Genomic DNA, 20,068 nt, shown 5'->3' with positions numbered 1-20,068 from the left:
TAGCTGACTGTCTCCAGGACTGTCTGGGTATATGCCATTCACCAGATGTTTATAAAACTGTTCACTAAACCCTCACAGATTGGCAGACTGATTTTTCCTTGACATTTCTTGGATGCTTTTGTTACAATTGCTAATGAAAAAAAAAAGGCTGGAGAGTTGGGGTTGGCAATGAAATGCTCTCTCACACAATGTGAAATCTCTCTTCAGTGATGATTTAAAAGCAGCATTGAGAATTCCACAATTTTAAACACCACTGCTATATGAGTTGGGGTACATGAACCAACAACTGTTTCTTTGTATCCTGGCCCTGAGCTGAAGTGGTGGAGAAACAGCTCAACCTTTCAAGGAAATCTGCTGAAACAACAAGAATTTTCAGTGTTTCAGTAAGACTGAGACACAATTTCAACAATGCCTTCAACAAACTTCCCACTCAAATATCTGACTTTCTAGACTCAAATATACTACCAAAAAATACCTAAGAGTGAACTCATCATATTTTCATAGTTAGATACCCCTCCTAGAAAATGGAACCCTCTTTAAAGACTGATGATGAGTAAAACCTCAGTGAAAATCAACTTGATGGGAATAACTGAACTATGAATGCAGGGAAGTAAGGTTTGTTTTGTTTCATCAGTCAGCAATTCAAGTCTATACAGATTGCATCTTTTTGAATCATTTTTTGTAGTTTTCTCTTTTTGGTCCCTGTGAAATAAATCCCAAATCAATTGTAATTACAAAAGTTTTAAGCGTTCTGTTCTACTTCCTGTGAAATGAGCTGCAATAAATTGCTGTTACAACCTACCTTGGCATTTAAACAAACAATTGTACTACTGGAAACCCAGAACTGCAAGTAAGCTGCAGAAACACATGGTATGTTTTCCTTGGCTCTTTTATCTTATTTTTAATTTCACAAGCAAATCTAAGGAGCTTCAACTAAATTGTAATAGCTTCTGATTTCTTTAACTGTGCCTCCTCATTTTCCTTATCCCATCCAACTTGTAAACTGCAAAACAGTGGGAACCTCTACAACACCATGAACTCCCTTCACTGCACTACTTACAAAATTTGAGAAATGAGCTGGAAGACAGCTGAAACTTGGGAGGGCTGAATTTCTATTTCCCACCCCTGCCACCTCAGACCTTTCCACAACACTTAGTAGAAATAAACACTAGGAAGTGCCCTTTTCCATTGATGTAACTTATGAGTTCCTCACTTCTGAGAGGGCAAACAACTGGTGGAAAAAACAACCTGCTAATCTAAAGGCAGTACAGCAGTACCTCCTGTTCATTCAAGTTGCATCTGCAGAAAATCCTAGGAAAGTTATTACAATACATTGATGTAACTTTTTATACCAATTTATGAAACATAAAGAGCAAAGATATTTCAATAACAGGTATAACACACGAAATGTCATTTGCTCAGTGCCTTCTGCTGCAGTTATATTGGTTATATTTAAATAGGCCTTGAGCAACCTGTTCTAGTGGGAGGTGTCCCTGCCTATGGCAGGGGGTTGGAACTGGATGATCCTTGAGGTCCCTTCCAACCTAAACCATTGTACAATTCTAAATACATGCGACAGAACACTCTTCAGCTCCTCTATTAACCTCCTCTCTACCTTGATGGAAATATTTTGCCCATGAGCTGGAACTGTATTGATTCTGGGTTTGTCAGAATTGTCTGATGGATGAAAGCCCTCAAGTCAACAGCTCTGGCCTTCTTCCTGTTTTCACTATTCATATCAATCTCCAGCAGCAGCATCTCCCTTCCACTGGAATGAACGTAAAGAGAGCCATTGAAGTTGCTCTCACCATAACTCTTTAGAGTTGCCTGGGCCTACAAATAGAGGGGAAAAAAAGGAACAGTACATTAGTATCTCAGTTGATAATACAGAATACTGAAACATCAGTTTGAGGAATAGGACTGCAGACAAGCGTGGCCTGGGAAAAAGCAAAGTGGGGACAGGGGTGGAAGAGCTGCTTTTAGATTTCTGTCTGTCCCATCTACACACTACTTTTATTTTCCTGTGAAGGTAGAGGGTAAGTGATTTCTCTCAAGGATAAAGTTAATCCTGGAGAAAGAAGCTATTTGGAGATGTGATAGTGGGAGGCTGCCTAGGGTGTAGCGACCACGAGTTAGTGGAGTTTTCAATATACAGGGAGGTAGGGAGGCACCTCAACAAAACCTACACCTTGGACTTTAGGAGGGCAAACTTCAATTTGCTCAAGGAACTTATTTCCAATGTCCCCTGGGCAGCAGTTCTTGAGAACAAAGGGGTCCAGGATGGTTGGACTTACTTTAAACAGGAGCTCTTGAAGGCACAGGAACTGGCAGTTCCCACATGCCGAAAGATGAGCCGCAGGGGGAGGCGACCAGCCTGGATGAGCAAAGAGCTCCTAAAGGAAGTGGGGGAGAAAAAGAGGGTGTATCGCCTCTGGAAGGAGGGGAAGGCTTCTCCTGATGTGTTTAAGGAGGTAGCCAGACTATGTAGGAGAAAAATTAGAGAGGCTAAGGCTCAGCTAGAACTTAGGCTGGCCACTTCCGTGAAATTTAACAAAAAACACTTTTATAAATTTATCAATGCTAAAAGGAAGGGCAAGAAGACCCTCCACTCCTTACTGGACCAGGAGGGGAACACTATAACTGATGATGAAGCAAAGGCAGAGGTCCTGAATGCCTTCTTTGCCTCAGTTTTCAACAGTAAGGAGAGAGGAGGAGGATGCAAATGGCCTCTTAAACTGGGGGATGGGGTCGGGGAGCAGTGTGTTCCCCTGGAAATTCATGAGGAATTAGTTCAGGACCTGCTGAGCCATCTGGACACCCACAAGTCCATGGGACCAGATGGGATCCATCCCAGGGTGCTGAGAGAGCTGGCAGCTGAGCTGGCCAAGCCACTCTCCATCATTTTCCAGCAGTCCTGGCTCACCGGAGAGGTTCCAGGAGACTGGAAAATGGCCAACGTGGTCCCCATCCACAAAAAGGGTCGGATGGAGGAACCTGGGAACTACAGACCCGTCAGCCTGACCTCAGTGCCAGGGAAACTGATGGAGCAGGTTCTCTTGGGGCCAATAACTGCGCACCTGAGGGATGGCAAAGATCTCAGGTCCAGCCAGCATGGGTTTAGGAAGGGCAGATCCTGCCTTTCTAACCTGATCTCCTTCTATGATCAGGTGACCCGCTTGGTGGATGTGGGGAGGCCTGTGGATGTGGTCTATCTGGACTTCAGCAAGGCCTTTGACACTGTCCCCCACAGCAAACTGCTGGCTAAGCTGTCAACCCGCGGCTTGGATGGTAACACTCTGTGCTGGGTTAGGAACTGGCTGGAGGGCCGGACCCAGAGAGTGGTGGTGAATGGTGCCACATCCAGCTGGCGGCCAGTCACTAGTGGTGTCCCTCAGGGATCAGTGCTGGGCCCCATCCTCTTTAACATCTTCATAGATGATCTGGATGAGGGCATCGAGTCAGTCATCAGCAAGTTTGCAGATGACACTAAGCTGGGGGCAGATGTGACTGAGCTGGAGGGCAGAAGGGCTCTGCAGCGGGACCTTGACCGCCTGCACAGATGGGCAGAGGCCAATGGGATGGGGTTCAATAGCTCAAAGTGCAGGGTGCTGCACTTTGGCCACAACAACCCCATGCAGAGATACAGGCTGGGGTCGGAGTGGCTGGAGAGCAGCCAGACAGAGAGGGATCTGGGGGTACTGATTGATACCCGCCTGAACATGAGCCAGCAGTGTGCCCAGGTGGCCAAGAGAGCCAGTGGCATCCTGGCTTGTATCAGGAGTGGTGTGGTCAGCAGGAGCAGGGAGGTCATTCTGCCCCTGTACTCTGCACTGGTCAGACCACACCTCGAGTACTGCGTTCAGTTCTGGGCCCCCCAGTTTAGGAAGGACACTGAGATGCTTGAGCGTGTCCAGAGAAGGGCGACGAGGCTGGTGAGAGGCCTTGAGCACAAGCCCTACGAGGAGAGGCTTAGGGAGCTGGGGTTGTTTAGCCTGGAGAAGAGGAGGCTCAGGGGTGACCTTATTGCTGTCTACAACTACCTGAGGGGCGGTTGTGGCCAGGAGGAGGTTGCTCTCTTCTCTCAGGTGGCCAGCTCCAGAACAAGAGGACACAGCCTCAGGCTGCGCCAGGGGAAATTTCGGCTCGAGGTGAGGAGAAAGTTCTTCACTGAGAGAGTCATTAGGCACTGGAATGGGCTGCCTGGGGAGGTGGTGGAGTCGTCGTCCCTGGGGCAGTTCAAGGCAAGGTTGGATGTGGCACTTGGTGCCATGGTCTAGCCTTGGGCACTGTGGTAAAGGGTTGGACTTGATGATCTGTGAGGTCTCTTCCAACCTTGGTGATACTGTGATACTGTGATACTGTAAAGCTGTAAGTGACACCTGATTCTGCACATAATCCTGTCATCGAGCTAGAGCTTTCAACAAAAAAAAAAAAGAACTGTTTTAAGGTACAACTTAAGTTGACTTTTTGAGTCATCTGAATTTCAGCCAAAACACAAGCCACCTGTTTCAGCTGCATGTAGCCATCTGTGCAAGACAAACTATAAGCACAAAAAGCTGTTTCCCTACCAATTTACAGCTCTCCTCTATGCAACTGACCAGCTTTGTAGTATACACATGTATTTATATTCCCGTGCTTGAAAGCTGCTGCAGAGCAATGCACAGTACAATGTTCAGCAGCTACCAGACTGACACATATTCCAAGCAAAAGACTCAAAACAGCCCTAACCTTCAAAAGCTGCAAATTCAAACACCGAGCCTATGGTAACAGGGAACTGACCTGTGAAGATAGATTCCTGTTGATGACGGTTTTTACACTTACTCCATAGTCAAAGTGTTCCAGTTTATTCTGCTTGGAAATCAGCTCCCCACTTAGGCCCATTGCTTGTGGCAGATCAAGCTATTTGACAAAGTAGAATGCAAACACAATCATGGCATTCCCATCAACTTCCTCATGTGATTCAATGTCTGCACTTCTAGCACAAACTGGAGGATGCATAAAAGCAAATTCATGTATAAAGTTTTACCTATTTCATCCAAAGACACTGAGAAATAAATCAAATGCAGTAAAGAGAAGCACGAAAACAAAAGGTCAGTGTGTTTGTTGCCAGATATTATAGATATAGATTACTACTCGATCTGCTGAAATCCCTAGGGCCTTTGTCAAGATTTCATTGAACTAGGAAGTTTACAAGCATAAAATAATCATAATTCTAAGGACAATGCAGTAAAACAGCCACCAAGACACTGAAAGAAACAAAACAAGCCATAAATGAAAACCACCATACCTGGAACGAATGTGTCACATCCATGTGTAAAAGATGTTGAAAATCTGCCTCACTGGATTTGTCCTGGTACCTCCCTAAAAACCTAAGAACATCCTCCTTACTGATTGTCAAGGTAATCTCAAGCTGATGCTTCACCTATGTGTTGAGAAAATGAATAAGCAAATTGCACTGAACATTAGCCCTATCTATTATGACAGATGACAGAAGTCATCCACATGTATTATGAAACATTAAAGAGTTGTGAGCCATTACATTATGGCTTGGAATGAAAGATGAGCAAAGCAGGAAAAAAAGTAACTGCATTTGGTAAGAAAAACCGATAAACCTACACAAGGATGAGAACCCTGAATCTCTCTCTCCCCAGTACTTAGTAATAGTAGTAATATCATGCATAGTATTTGTTGCTAAATACTATATTATATATCATTATCTATCAAATATTACTACTCAACATATTATTATACAAAGCATTGTATTAGAAAGGCACCAACCACACCATTACCTTCTAAACTTTGTGGTTGCAGCATTCACATGATAAGGAACAAACTATCTATAGCAAGTTAGGTCTGAAAAGTCAAGAAATTAAGCAGGTAATGAAACTCTCCTAACTGAATATGATGGGACATTTACTCACATTTTGGTGATTTTGAGTTAAAATGCATATTTCAACATCTTTGGGAAAATATCCGTAGTTATAAGGATGAGTTAAGCCAGCACAAATCTAAAAGAAATGAGAGGAAATGCAAGGAACATAAGATGCATACAGTAAATCACTCTCATGATTGGCTTTTTTGGTGCGTCAGATTAAAGGAAATTCTTGTATAACTCACATAGGGGTTTTCAGGTTGGTAACCAAGTGTCAGAGTTTGAACTGTTTCATCCCTCCCATTTACCAAAACTTTTGTTTCCAAGAAATAGTATTTTTGCTTTTTGTCAATAGTAAATGTCTCCTGCAGAAGGAGACTCTGCAGAGTGGGCACTTTAAAAGGATGCCTGGAACAAAACAAGAAATTAGCAAATTGTAGAAGATCTTAATAGACAAATACAAAAGGAAATCATGCAGAGTTAAATGTCAAAATTTTCTATTGTAAATACCATCAGGGTATTAAAGAACGAAGCAAGCAACACAGGACATAATTACATCTTCAGAAACAAATAACACAACTACTCAACCTAAAATAGAGGGTTCCATGTTTTTGGTAAAGCATCTTCTCCTTCTTCAACTCTTCTATCTGACCTTCAAGTTGCAGCATGACAGGCAGATTTTTATAATCTCTCCATACACTCTTCACAGAAAAGTTTGTCTTCCTAGGCTGCAATCAAAGCATGAGACAAGAACAAGAAAGGGCAATTGCATCAGATATACTGTATTCATATTCGGGAACACAAATATTGAAAGCACATTCTTCAACTGGCTGCAGTGAGGCTTTCATTTCACCAATCAAGCCCTTTCTGCTCCAGTTTAAATCATGATCTCCATTTACACACAATTAAAAGTGACATTAGTAGAAAACTGACTACGGCAGAAGACTAATAACATGTCACTTGAGTGTAATCTATCTGCATTATGAGTAAGCTTTGGCTATAGTATCAGTATATTTACACACAAAAACTGACTGGCTTTTCAAACCATGTAATGCTGTGACTAGAAAAACACCTTTCTGAAAGGAACTGACCAAACTATCTCTTGGGAGAACAAACTGATGAGCACCCTTCCTGTGCTACAGATACCAAACAAAAGAAAAATTATTTTTAGATGGGAAATGATGTAGAAGCTAAACCAAGGTAAAAGTCTAGGTTGTTCCTATGCTCAGTAGCAGGCAACATATTTTGATTCTCCAAGACATCAGAATCTTCCATACCTGCCATACATCTGCATCAAAATACAAGTAACCACATCTACATCTCAGTTCTCTTTGTCCTTTCCTCCCCAACTTTCTTCTGTAGCTGGCCTCACAAACAAGGAATAAGTACTCAAACCCAAAATGCATCAGTTTTTATTTTCTTTATGAACCTAGTTTTACATTGCAGACATAACTAGAAGCAGTAGTAGACGTGTTTAAGTTCCACACTAGCAATAACAGCTCTCAGGACAGCGGCAGATCTGAAAAAGAAAAAATGCAGTTCTTACCACTGACAGATTCTGATAGCTGGCTGTGAAGTTAAATTCCTGTTTTGAGCTCTTTATTTTGAAGTAGAGAAATTTGTCCTGTTCATTATTCTCCAGATGAATCTCACTCTTCATAAGCTGATTCCACAGGGATATCATCTCACTATAGCTATGCAGAACACCCCTCCCAAGATGATTAAATGTGGATGCCTGAAAATCAAAGAAAAACACATTATCCTGGCTGAGTTAGGACAGACAGAATCCTACTGTGACAGCAGCACAGTATAGAGATTAAATAAATGCACTTTATTGGGAAGAATTATTACAAGAACCACTAGGATTAGTATGCCAGCTTATACATTATCAAAACATTCTGAATTGTCATAAAAGATCTTCAAGTTTATTTTATCCCCTCTAATGAGAGGGGAGAGAAAAGATTTCCATTACAAGGAGGGGAGAGTTGGTAGCCTTAACATTTTTTCAAAGCTAATAGAGAGACTCTGGCTGTGCTGCTTCAGCTGCCCCCAAGCAAGAGTAGCTAGCTCATCATTTAAGCACAGGCAATATGGGCATTTCAAGCTCTCCTCTTTTAAGCTAGGACACAGTACACTAGTTTGTTAAACAAGCTACTTCACACAGCAGACTAAGCAAGTGTTATTTCAGTATGACCACAGTTCTGTTGGGTACCTAGCACAAAGCTCTCTCACCAAAGCCATACGCTATAAGCATCACGTTACTAACCTGCAAGTACTTAGTAGATGGTGTGTAAATGTGAATTTTCCCTTCCTTCTCATTGCCTTGATCTCTATAGAACAGTTCCACTACAAGATTCTTAATGGAGAGAACTTTTCCAGTTGTTAGCTCTGTAGTCAGTAAATAAGCAGAATGCTGAGGCTGCTGTAGTTTGTGAGCTGCATACAGATATAGCCATGGAGTGTCTACATTTAATCCACCTGGAAGGAACACGTATTAAAGATGGCAGAAAAGTGAAATTTCACTTGGCTGCTTAAGGCTAACTTGAATGTAAACGGCAAATATGAAGAACGTAAGTCCTTCAAAAATGGCAGACAGCACAAGGGATAATGGCCACAAACAGCACTTTAAAAGACTACGGAATAGGTAGAGACTCTAGGCAGCTAGGCTGTGGAAGGTTGGAGATTCCAAAACCTCAGATAGACTAAGCAACATCAGATGTGCTCTGCTGTTAGGAACAGTCCTGATTCAAGCAGGAGGTTGGTCTACATAATTGCCTCCTATGATTCTGATACACCCATGCAAAACTACCTCCTAAAACCACAGCAGCCACCTTCAGTGTCAGGCTTTTCTAAGACTGGAAAACCAGTTTGTGGTACTTCACCTTCCCAGTTCTTCAGGCCATTTCTGGATGCATCTTTCCACTGCAGCCCAGCCACAAATGGGACACGGTCATTATACTGCACCTCAAATTTGGTGCTGCTCTGCAAATAACCTTGAGAGTGGTGTGAGTGCTGCAGCTGAGTCCTGTAATTCACCTGCTTTTCCAGGACTTGCACGGTAAACTGCAAAACAAGTGAAGCAAATTTCAACAAAACCAGGGGTCAATCTGGAGGGCTGTCTAATCTAACACACAGACACAACTGCAGGAAGGTCACAGTTTGTGCCTCTGCTTTGCATATTTGCTGTTCAGTTTATAGCTTTTCATGCATGCGACCAATTACAGAGTGGGGTTTCTTTAATATGCATTTGTTACATCTACTGGAAATTTAAAAGGAAAAATTCCATTAATTTTTAGACCATTTACCTTCTTGATGATAGTGCTAGGCTAGACTATGCTGAGATCACAGATCAATTCTATACTTACAGGAACTCCCCATGGAAATAGAATAATGACAACCCACATCAAAAAACTGCTACCTATTCTAAGATAACAACAGAGAAGACCTAGAAGTTCCAAGAAATAAGGCAGAACAGTAACAGTTTCTGTAGGTGTTCTAAGAAAAGCAAAAGATTAGAGTGTATATCCATAATTATTTTCTTCCCTTTTGTTGCCCACAGAATGTGCTTCAAAAGAAAGCATAAATCTGCTCAGAAGCTTCTAACTATACTTTATTACATGTGAAATTTTTTTTATAGATCCAGGGCAGAAATCAGTTTATAAACCTCCCAAAAAAACAACCACCAAACCCAGGTCTGATTGTAGCTCAGCTACTGCATTCCATACCAACTTCCAACTAAATGCTGTAATATTCTAAGGTATTATAACCCACACCCTCCTTCCACGTTGTGTGAGCATTGCAACCTTCATAAATCTCTGCAGTAATTTCGGATGTGCAAACTCTGCAGAGAAGTCAAGATCACATTACACTCAAACCCTTCGTAACATTTGAGAAATTCATCTGCTGGCATTCTCTTGCTCATTTTAAATGTCAGTGATCTCTATGTGCCTGGGTTAAAAATGTACCTAACTCAAACTTACTAGGTCTGGATATATGAGGTATTATTAATATGTAGACACAGTTAGAAAAAAAAGTCTAATGAACAAATTCACCTCAAACTTTTTCTTAGTTTGCCTGGTTAGTGTTCAATAACAAGACCTTCATCTTAAATAATCATGATTACCTCCAAGAAATAGTTGACTAGAGATGAACTAGAACTGTTCTTAAATGCTTGACTGATCAACAGCTTCCTCTTGTTATTTATTTCATTCCAGTGTTTCCCATAGTTCACTTCCATCTTAGAGGAAAGCCAAGACATGCTTTCTTCATGTTTCAGGTGAACCTAAGGAAGAGAAATCCACTCTTTATTGAAAACCATGCCTTCTGTTTTATTTACTGCTGGTAACTGCAGAAATATTCCCACAGCAAGAAAGGCTAAGAGAGCCAACAGAAGATATAATAAATTTTAGTGTTAAGTGCTGCCAGAGTAATTGCTTTTCTCAAAAGTTAAGGTAACTGGACTTGGGTATTCTTGAACTAACCCCACATGAATTCACTGTGCAGCTGGTAAGCCAGGCAAGATCTTGGTTCATGGAAAATCCTAATATTCCTTGGCTTGACCAAAAGCAAATCTGAAAGCATACAACATTTCCTTTTAATTGAGAAGCTTATTTTTCAGTTAGCTGTCTATTCTGCAGCAAATGCCCAGTACTAATAGTAATATGTTTTTAATTTAATCTCTGTCTTCGTGCCATCTGTAAATGATGAAATTTTATACAGACCTGCTTTTCTATATGGAAGGGTCACATGCACTGAAATTTCTAATAAAGTACACAAACCTGACCCAGAAAATTAATACAGAACATTGTAAAATGCCTTACTTTCCAGGCATCCAACTTCTGGTGAATAAACAAAGAGAGTTCCTGACTTGTAGTTGCAAAAGGGCACAATAAATCATAAACGTTAATATGATAGGTTTATATGTAACAAAAATGTTCACAACAAACATTCTGCAGAAGTTCTGGGAATGAATACATTTAAAATTACATAACTGGAGGGTTCTCACATACAGCTGTGATGAAATGCGCAAATTAGCAACTTTGTATCTTTGCCTACATGGAAAGGAAAGAGAAGCAAGACAAGAAGAAAAAGACTGATCCAAAAAAGAGATCTCAATGATTGCTGTGTGTAAGCCCCTCAGGACACAAGAGTATTTAGAACACAAGTACGCAAGTGCTTTGGTCAGTATCTCTACCTTGTGATTATAGGCTGGAGTCTGCATACAGTGAAATGCATGGCCAATATCGAGTTTGTAAACACCTTGTGCATCTGTCTCCTTTTTCATCTTTTGTAGCATACTGCATTCATGATGAAGGGTTTTTGCCTCTCCTGTTCAAGTTAAATCACAAAGATACCTATTCAAATAATTCACAAGTAAACTTTCAAAATGTTACCAGCATAAATCTAATGTTGGTTTCAAGGTATCTATTTTTCAAAATCATCTCAGTGAGATTTGTCTGCTTTTCCAGATATATACTTGCTTAAGTATCCAATGAATCCAAAGGAAAGCATACATATAATGGATCTGCATTTCAGAATAGAGGGTCTGTATCTGCTAGACAAGTGATTTATAGCTACAAAATCAAAAACCTACCACAGTAAAAACAAAACAAGTAGATATTTAATTCATGCAGTATGTACTGCTCTGCAGTGTAAAGCTAATGAACAAATGTTGTGAAGACTGCTACCAATACTGGTATTAACTGCATTACCGTAAAGTTAAGCTCAAGATTTACCTTCACTGGCTGCCCAAGAGCTAGACACATTTCACAGATGACGGCGTTGCTGTGCAAACATTATTTCTGACCTGACCTTACTTTCCTGCCACATCTATGTCCAACCTGACAGCATTCAACAGCTTTACACTTCTGACTAGAGGCATGCTGCATCTGCAGAACAATCTGTAAAACTTGAAGAAAATTTTTTTTCTACAAGCTGTACTACCAATGAAAATCCTGGGAATAGCCACATTACAGGCTTTACACAGAAGAGTTTGAGGCTTTATTAAAATTTGTTTCCAAGGTCAGACAATTAGAAATAGCTGCTTTGTGTTAAGAATAAAATAGAAATTGTCCAATGATTTATACCCATTTTAAGAAAATCAAAGGCTTTCTTGAGAGGTTGACCATATTTCCATATTTTGTCAACTCATGTTTTCTTCAGAAGCACTAGATAAACATGAGCACTAAATTTATTACTTACATGGAATTTTACATGGTTACTACAAACTAACCATGATCAACCTTGTCAGCATTCTTGGGGGTCTCACAATATTCGATGATCTTCTGTTACCACTCAGCTCCTGATAGCATGATTTTACATGACATAAAATCTTAAACAAAAAATGTTTAGGTCTTTTGTTCACTTACAAAAAGCTTAAATAATGAATCTGAAGTTTCAACCAATGAGCAGGATTACTTTCTTTGTTTGATATGTCTTTGTTTTTTCTAAACCCGGTACTTACACAAGGAATCACTTGCTGAATACTTCACATGCAAGTCATCAAACTGAGGCAATATCAAAATACGTCCTAAGTTCTAAGTATTTAACTTCACACTTATGTGGCTTTAACCAGACATCATTTAATACTGTTGTAAGAGTTCAGATATATTTCTGTTTGTGTGCATAAGATACGCTGACCAGAATACCATTTTTAGCAAAATTATGGTTTCATGCCCGTGCGGGCTAAAGAAAACTGTACTACACATAGTGCTACATAAACTCTGAATATGCAACACACTTCAAATATGCAATCACCTTCCAATGCCTATCATGACTAGCTACTACAACTATTCAATACCTCGATATACTAATGTCCACCTACTTTGTCCATAAAATTAATTCACAGTTCACACACTGCAGCCAACTGTGTCCTGAAAACAGTTCTTCAGTGCTAGGTGTATGTGTGTAAACATTCATTTTGTATGAACACCCAAGACAGAAATATTCAGGAGAAATTCCCACTGAAAATTTGAGTTTAATCAAATGTCAGACATTCTTATGAAAAGCATATTTTAAAAGCCTCTGCTACATGCAGACTTTAAGAATAAAGCTTATCCAAGTAAAAAGAGAAACTAATCCTAGGACTCGGATCACAGTTTAAAAATAAACAGAAATCTTTTTTTTGTTAAGTGTCCTAAAACAGGCAAATAACTTTCAGAGAAAGGAGACAGAATGCTTTTACTTTCCCTTTTTTTCACTGTACCTAGGAGTCCATATTTTATTGTTGATCCATGAGACCACAAGCCCTCACGCTGCTGGAGAAGACTAATGACATGAAGTCCAAGAACACCTGGAAGGTAAGTCTCGCCTTCCAGTGAGTATTGTCTCAGCCTGTCGTCAGCCTTTTTCTCCAGAAACACTACAAAGAAAGTAGAACTGATTATGCAAAAGTAGAATGTGAAGTTAGCTAGTAAACAGAATACTAGAGCAAAAGAACACAAATACATTCAGGCTCCTGCTATTTAACCCTACAATGTACTCCTTATACTTTAAACAAATAAGCCAAGCTGGATGCTCTGTCTTTCTCCGACTACATATGTGCCCTGTAGAACGTATTTCTTGGACACTGCTTGAAGCTTAGTGAAAAAAATTAAACCAAAGCTGCTTCTAAAGGAAAAATCGATTCTAATTGACTGATCTTTTAATTAAGACCTTATGTGAACTTGCAGATATTTACCTATACATTAAGTCAGAGCAAGGCTGCGGCTTTGCAACAAAAGAAATACTCCAGCCTAATTCTCAGGATGTAAGAGTCAATTGGCCAGAACCACTTTTAGGTGCAGCCAGTGACATTCCTTGTGACAGCTAAGGATAAAGATTTCAGCAAAAGATGATCTCCCAAAAAACAAACCGGCATTCTGCATTCCTTGAAAGTTGCTTCATTGGAAAATCCCCTGTAATTCTACAACATTTCAAAAGTCTCTGCCACATGGAGACTACAGTAAGAAAGACTTAGGAAAAATAGAAAGCCTTAGACTTAAGTTACTGGTTTATTCCACTGTATTAATTTACCTTGTAAGAAAATTATGCTATGCAAATAGTGAAGTCCCCTATATGATAGTTTCTCTGATGTTTCCTTCTTTAGTACATTTACGAGCAAAAAAGATTTGAAGATTTTTAGAACAGGTCTTAAGAAATTTTTAGCCCCATAGGTATCTCTCTACACTGTTTTTTACTAATAAAAGTGAAAAACACAAAATATTCTAAGAGCTGTGAGGTTTTTTCTATTGTTTTGTTGGGTGACTACTTACATTTTTTATTTCCTCCACCCTCTTCAACAGCAATTAAAACCAGACTTAAACCACAATTTCTTTTATAATTCATATTATTCCAAGAACCATAACAGTACTATTTTATCAAGGAAAACTGCTTCTAAAAACAGTCTTGCTGATTGGAAAGGAACAACAGAAATGTGTCAAGTATCAGCAAACCCTAATATATCTAAGGGCTCCAGACTTACATTTGTATGACAAATACTTATTGTCCTCTAACCTGAAAGATATGCCGCATCCTTCAATAAATTACTCAGGGATACTGAAAAAGCTATCTTCTTGCCAAGTTGTTTAGTGATGTTTCCTGATAGAATGATAGGACTGCTCTGCTTTATCAGTTTTACCTCCAGTTGGGTCACATATCTCTGCTCTTCACTCAGCATCTGCAAATCTGTCATTCCCTAGAATAAAAAAGTAAGAAGAAAACCCAAAACGACCCAAACCCCAAGTCACTTGACAGCACAAACTGATTAAGTTTTGAGACAGTAACTGTATAGACTTGAGCATTCTGAAAGTGCGATTAAGAAAATAGATTGTTTTTTTCCCTACAGATCAAACAATCCTCCTTCCACTTCCCCAGACCATAAAACTTGCAGTAGTATAGCACTGTAGTAATGTAACAATGGAAGCAACCCAAAGATTTTGAGTATATCTGAATGTGAAAACATTGCTTTAGATTATTTTTACAAGCCATGCACTAAAACCTTTTAAAACTGTAATAGCACTATAATAAAGATTACTAGTAATTTCTCTGAGGGATTGCTCAGAAAACTATTTCTCAGTATCTGTATTTTCAATTGCCTTGCTTTTCTGTGTTTTTGTTTAAGCTTTCATCCTAGTATGAGAGCTCATGACCTCAAAACATACCTTAATGTAGTACACATCTTCATCATCTACTATCAGCTCTAGGTGTCCAAGTTGTACATTTTTAGAAAACTCCATTTTCCCTTGGAGAAAAATAAAACTGTTTACTTTTTCCAGACATATGCTGTTCAGTGATCCTTCATAAAACTGTACCCAAAACCATAGTTGCATTTGTTGTGAACAGTATGCTCACAGAGTAGAAATATAATAAATACCAGAGCAAAGTAAAAAAGCCCATGTGCTGATGTGAGGCAAACTGAAATGTTTTAGTGTGAGAAATTAGATTATAGGCTAGGAAAAGGAAACAATGGTGATGTCCGCTTCACTCATAGGCTTGCTGAGATACATAAAAACAAGAACATAAACAGAGATAAGACAGTGGGTCTCTGCTGCAGCTGGTGTCTGTGCTTTCTCCCTGGGCTGCTTTCTGTGTAACTAATCCTTCTGCCTTCTAATTCCCTTTACTGATCCTTGCAGCTCACCTTAAGAGTAAGGTACACTCTGCGATAAGATAAAAGGGTGGAAAGAAGGTAAAAGAGTGGTTGGGAGCCCTCCTGGGGGCTCTGATTTCTGGGAGGGATGTTGTGTTTCTGTATTACCTTTAACTGGTATATTTCTGTATATAGCTGTATATGTTGTAAATATCTGCTTGTATATTGTGCTAAGCTGTAAATATAAAGCTTCATAAAACTTCCAGCTCGTCTGTGTCTACTCTGGGTGATTTCCTAAGAGCGGGGCAGTGGGTAACACGCAAACTCTCACAGTTAGGAATGGAATTTGCAAAGGCATCAACGTGCCCTCAGAATACACACCTCATTTTGAAAGGACATTCTGAGAACAGTAGTTGAGAAAAGGCAATGAAGCTGCCTCATGTGACTCAGCTTAGCTCTGGAAGAAATTCATACACTTCCTTTAGGCCTGTGCTAAAACCTGTAAGCTGCAGAGATATTTCATGAGCTCGCACCACTACGCACACAAAGCTTTGCACAGTGTATATCTTTCATGCAGCTCATTTGAAAATAATCAGAATTTTTTAAAAAACAAAACTCTGGGGGCACAAACTCCAAATATGTGATATGGTGAATACATCAAAACAAAACATCACTTGACCAGCACATCAAAGTTGCTGATATATGCTGTCTATATTACCATCATATATTTATCAGTTCATGTTTTGTCAATGTGTTTGTTGATTTTGTTTTCTACGCTACACAGTGATTTGAATGTTACTTTTTATTATAATGTACAGCACCATCACAGTCAGTACTTCATTGATTTGGCAACAAATAATTTCTTTTCATAAGTAAGAGACTACAACAAACTAAAATTCAGGCATAGCAAGGCAAGTTGAGCATATATAAAGGAGCACAGACAACAATTCACTGTGTTCCTTAACCTGAACTTCATTCATACTGGTATGGACTTTCCCCTTCAATGTGTGTGAGCCAGGTACTGAACCTTTATCTGCGACAAAGTCTCAACCACGATGCAAAAAACAGCAGGAATGGGTGTTATCCAAAGCAGTCAACTGAATGGCTATCACCCAAGAATGTAGTTTTAGCATTAGATTACTGATACTGTTATTTTATTAATTCTGATTAAGGTCTCCTAACTGACATTAACTGATGATACAGTTCATAGCTGAAAAACTTACCATCAATCTCGATTTTTTTCTTAGGTTGTATAAATTTGACTCTGAATTTCTTCTGTGGGATACTAAAATATAGGTCAACACCAACATCCCTTTTCAAATCTGACTTTGGAGTCCCAATGAAGAAGTGAAGGACAGCTTCATTTGGGATCCATGAATTCTCCTGAAAGAAAGATAGGATAACTACATTTGCAGTTGGCAGAGCACCTAGAAAACAATCTGCCAAACTGAGCTACATCACATGATCACAGCCACAGAAAATGGTCACCTATCTGCTTTTCAAGATTTCAGTAAGAAATTTCATTTTGCCAGGCTACATTTTCCATTCTCTGTCCGATGCTGTCTGAACACCTTGAATTTCACAGCACATTGACCTTATTCTAAATCTGCCAAAATTTAGGGAAAAATCAGACTGCATTTCTAGTGATAAAGTTAAGCTCCAGAGTTCATACCTAAACGACTAGAATTTGGCAAGGGTGCATTGAGCGCACTCTGGTGTCAGTAGTGGGATACAGCAGGGGTACAACCCCTGTAGGAGGTGCCTTAGTTAAGTTTTGGGCTCGCTCTGCTCACACACATCAGATTCACTGGCACAGGGAAAAGCCTGCTGCCTCTCCTGCTTTTATTAAAGAAAGTCAGAAAAAAGAAATCACAAAGGGAGAGTCACTCTGCTTATTGCCATCATCTCGCTGTCTTAGAAATACCGAGCAGCCTTTGAATACAGACAAAGTTCAAGTGGTCTTCCAGCAAGAAGAATTATCTCAAGCCCAGCAGCATACCTGAGCTGCAAGGAGTCCAGCTATGGCCTGTGCAACACCTATAGTCCCCTTTTAGAAAAAGTCATAAATTCTTACCAAAAGATGAAAACCATTCATGAAACCTTGAGCTTGCCCAAACTAACACATTAGAACAACTTACAGTCTTCTTGAGTGGATTCATTAGAGCCCAACCTCTACTTTTAAACAAGGTGTTTAATGTAAAATAATGATTCAGAGTTTGAGGGTTTTTCTCACAAGGACAAACAAGTCAATCGAAGTGGGGACAGGTCGTGTAGTACTGAGCACCAAGTCAAAAATCCCGGTCTCTAATTTCAGCTCTATCAGTCTTATCTAGCCAAATGACTTAGTATTCATGTTTGCTGTTCTGTATATGGAAAGAGTATGTATCTACCATCAGTGCCTGTAATTGGTTTTCAACATATTTTTCAAGTCTAATGGAAATGGCAATAGTAGTAACGTAGACCCTAAATGCTAGCTAATTGAATACACAGCACTGAGTTACACCATTCTTTCATCAGCATAATAAACTACATCGAAAGCCAAGGTGAAGCATGCCATAATGGTACCTGAGGAATATAGTTATATGTAGCTTCTACAAGGTACTGCTGAAGGCCTTTGTCTTGTTTAGTTAACAGGACAGCCACTTTCAAAGGTCCAGCAAGAGGGAAAACCAAACTGCTGGCAGGGTCAGGATATGACATCTCAGAACACAGCTGCCAGCCAATAAATTCAGACACTGGTGGAAAACAACAGTTGAACATTCAGTTAGAAAAACAAAGAAAACATGCAAATGAACACTGCATTGAAAACCTTTTTTTGTTTGTAAAACCAAAATTCTACTGAATATGATGATTTGCTATGGATATTTCAGAATGATCAAGCTTTCTAAGATGAACAAGACTTACCTTCTTTCCCAGTGCAAGATCTGGTTTCTGAGTGATCTTGGAAAACATCTATCTCCTCTGTTTCATCCACTACTGTGAAGTAGAGTTTAGAACTACAACCAGGAAATTCAAACGGTCACTTAAAAACAATTATAGCAAGATTTAAACAAAATACTCAGTTACACACCGTCTTACTCCCGATCGGAAAATAAGAAAGATGAGGTTCTGCTAAGGTCAGACTATATTTCTACTAATTAGCACTCGCTTTTATCCATGCTTTCTATATTTAATCTATCATTACCTTGAGATTCTTCTACTGTTATAAACAGTCAGTATCAGATTTTTCTTTCCTGAGCAATCTGGTTTGGTCAGCTTATTGCAACTCCACTCCCTTCCTGGCTTCCAGACCTTCTCCCCCCACCCCCTTAGGCTATATATGGATATAAATTTTATTACAAGATTGAAGTCCTTTCAGAATTTCCAAATTATTCAGTCATTTTCATAAATACCATTTTGCACCTGTTTTTTGCTAAATAATATCTGCAGAAGTAATGCTAAGCTTTTCCTCTACCACTTTAGTACTTTAAATTAAATGGCATGAAACTTCCAGAAACAGCACTGACATTGAGAATGAAGAAAGCATTTAGAACTGTTTTTCATAAGGCTTTGATGTGAACCTATGTTTATATAGTAAAATGATATAAAATGCAAAGATTAATTTCCCCTTCCTGTTCTTCTGAATGGCAAATTTGGACTGCGATTCAGACCGAAACAGTATGTTTTCTGACAAAATATACTTCCATCAATGAGATTTCCAGCTACATTCTGATTCAAGAAAACTATCCTGGTTACTATTTTAGGAAGATGTCCTTACTCAATCTTACCTGAAATTAATTATCTCCATGGATTCTTCTGGAGTGTTCAAGAAAACTTTGAGGTCTTGCCCATTTTTGACTTGGATTCCTCCATCAAGACTACTGGATGTCCTTATTCCTGTTAACCAGCTTAGGCCAGCTTGTCCCAGAGTCCCCACAGTTCCCATTTGGACAGAAAGTTGGATGAAAGCACTGTGGAAAAATTTAGATACATATTCTTCTATAAAAAGCATGTCCTTTTAAAAGCACTTAAAGCAGAGGCTGCTCATCCTTTTCATAAATACACAGCATTTGATGCTCTAAGCCAACATATTCTAACATTAAAATCATAATGCCTATGTTGTATCAAGAAATAATGGAAAAAAAAATATATATCCACAGATATACACTTCCTAGCATGAATTAAGGTATAGTTTTATTACATCTCCTAAGTAAGGGATTTGAACCCAGTCTTCAGTATGAAAAAATCAGCAAAAGGAAGGCAGTTAATAGTGAGTATCATGGTGTAAGTTTATCTCTACATAGTGTAATTTGGTAGAAGTATTGAATATGTATAAAAAAAGCTACAACAAGGAAACACAGGATTAAGTCATCCACTGGTTTGCACATCCATACCCTTTAGGTGCATGTCTGATAATGAGAGAAACCCAAAATGCCATCCCTCTAACAGGTAAAGTGTTCAAAAGATCATCTACATGCAAGAATTGAGGACTTTCATTTACAGATAGAGACAAACAGTGAGTTCAAATCAGTACATGAAAAACCACTACTGTCCTTACCGCACTGCAACCATTCAGCAATATAAAGTTGACGAAAGCTGGTATTCTTCAGGCATCTCCCAAAAGATTACAACAAAATTTGAATCACACG

The 20,068-nt window shown here is 39.4% G+C and overlaps 1 protein-coding gene across 1 annotated transcript in view; it reads right to left on the bottom strand.

The window, feature by feature from the left end:
• The window catches only part of LOC135180262 (uncharacterized), a 79,784-nt gene that overhangs the window by 36,652 nt on the left and 23,064 nt on the right, over positions 1-20,068 (bottom strand). Inside the window, exons 17-35 of the mRNA XM_064152637.1 lie at positions 19,208-19,390; positions 18,345-18,436; positions 18,006-18,175; positions 16,664-16,823; positions 15,013-15,092; positions 14,366-14,546; positions 12,968-13,232; positions 11,816-11,826; positions 11,067-11,200; positions 9,996-10,154; positions 8,755-8,935; positions 8,139-8,350; positions 7,419-7,607; positions 6,461-6,600; positions 6,118-6,280; positions 5,922-6,008; positions 5,288-5,422; positions 4,780-4,899; positions 1,616-1,833 (exon numbers count right to left, since the gene is read on the bottom strand). Of these exons, the coding sequence (XP_064008707.1) occupies positions 1,616-1,833; positions 4,780-4,899; positions 5,288-5,422; positions 5,922-6,008; positions 6,118-6,280; positions 6,461-6,600; positions 7,419-7,607; positions 8,139-8,350; positions 8,755-8,935; positions 9,996-10,154; positions 11,067-11,200; positions 11,816-11,826; positions 12,968-13,232; positions 14,366-14,546; positions 15,013-15,092; positions 16,664-16,823; positions 18,006-18,175; positions 18,345-18,436; positions 19,208-19,390 (2,880 nt within the window). The remainder of the gene's footprint in view (positions 1-1,615; positions 1,834-4,779; positions 4,900-5,287; positions 5,423-5,921; positions 6,009-6,117; positions 6,281-6,460; positions 6,601-7,418; positions 7,608-8,138; positions 8,351-8,754; positions 8,936-9,995; positions 10,155-11,066; positions 11,201-11,815; positions 11,827-12,967; positions 13,233-14,365; positions 14,547-15,012; positions 15,093-16,663; positions 16,824-18,005; positions 18,176-18,344; positions 18,437-19,207; positions 19,391-20,068) is intronic.

The sequence above is a fragment of the Pogoniulus pusillus genome, chromosome 13 (assembly GCF_015220805.1).
Source record: "Pogoniulus pusillus isolate bPogPus1 chromosome 13, bPogPus1.pri, whole genome shotgun sequence".
Taxonomy (NCBI): Eukaryota; Metazoa; Chordata; class Aves; order Piciformes; family Lybiidae; genus Pogoniulus; species Pogoniulus pusillus.
This window is presented reverse-complemented; position numbering and strand designations above follow the sequence as displayed.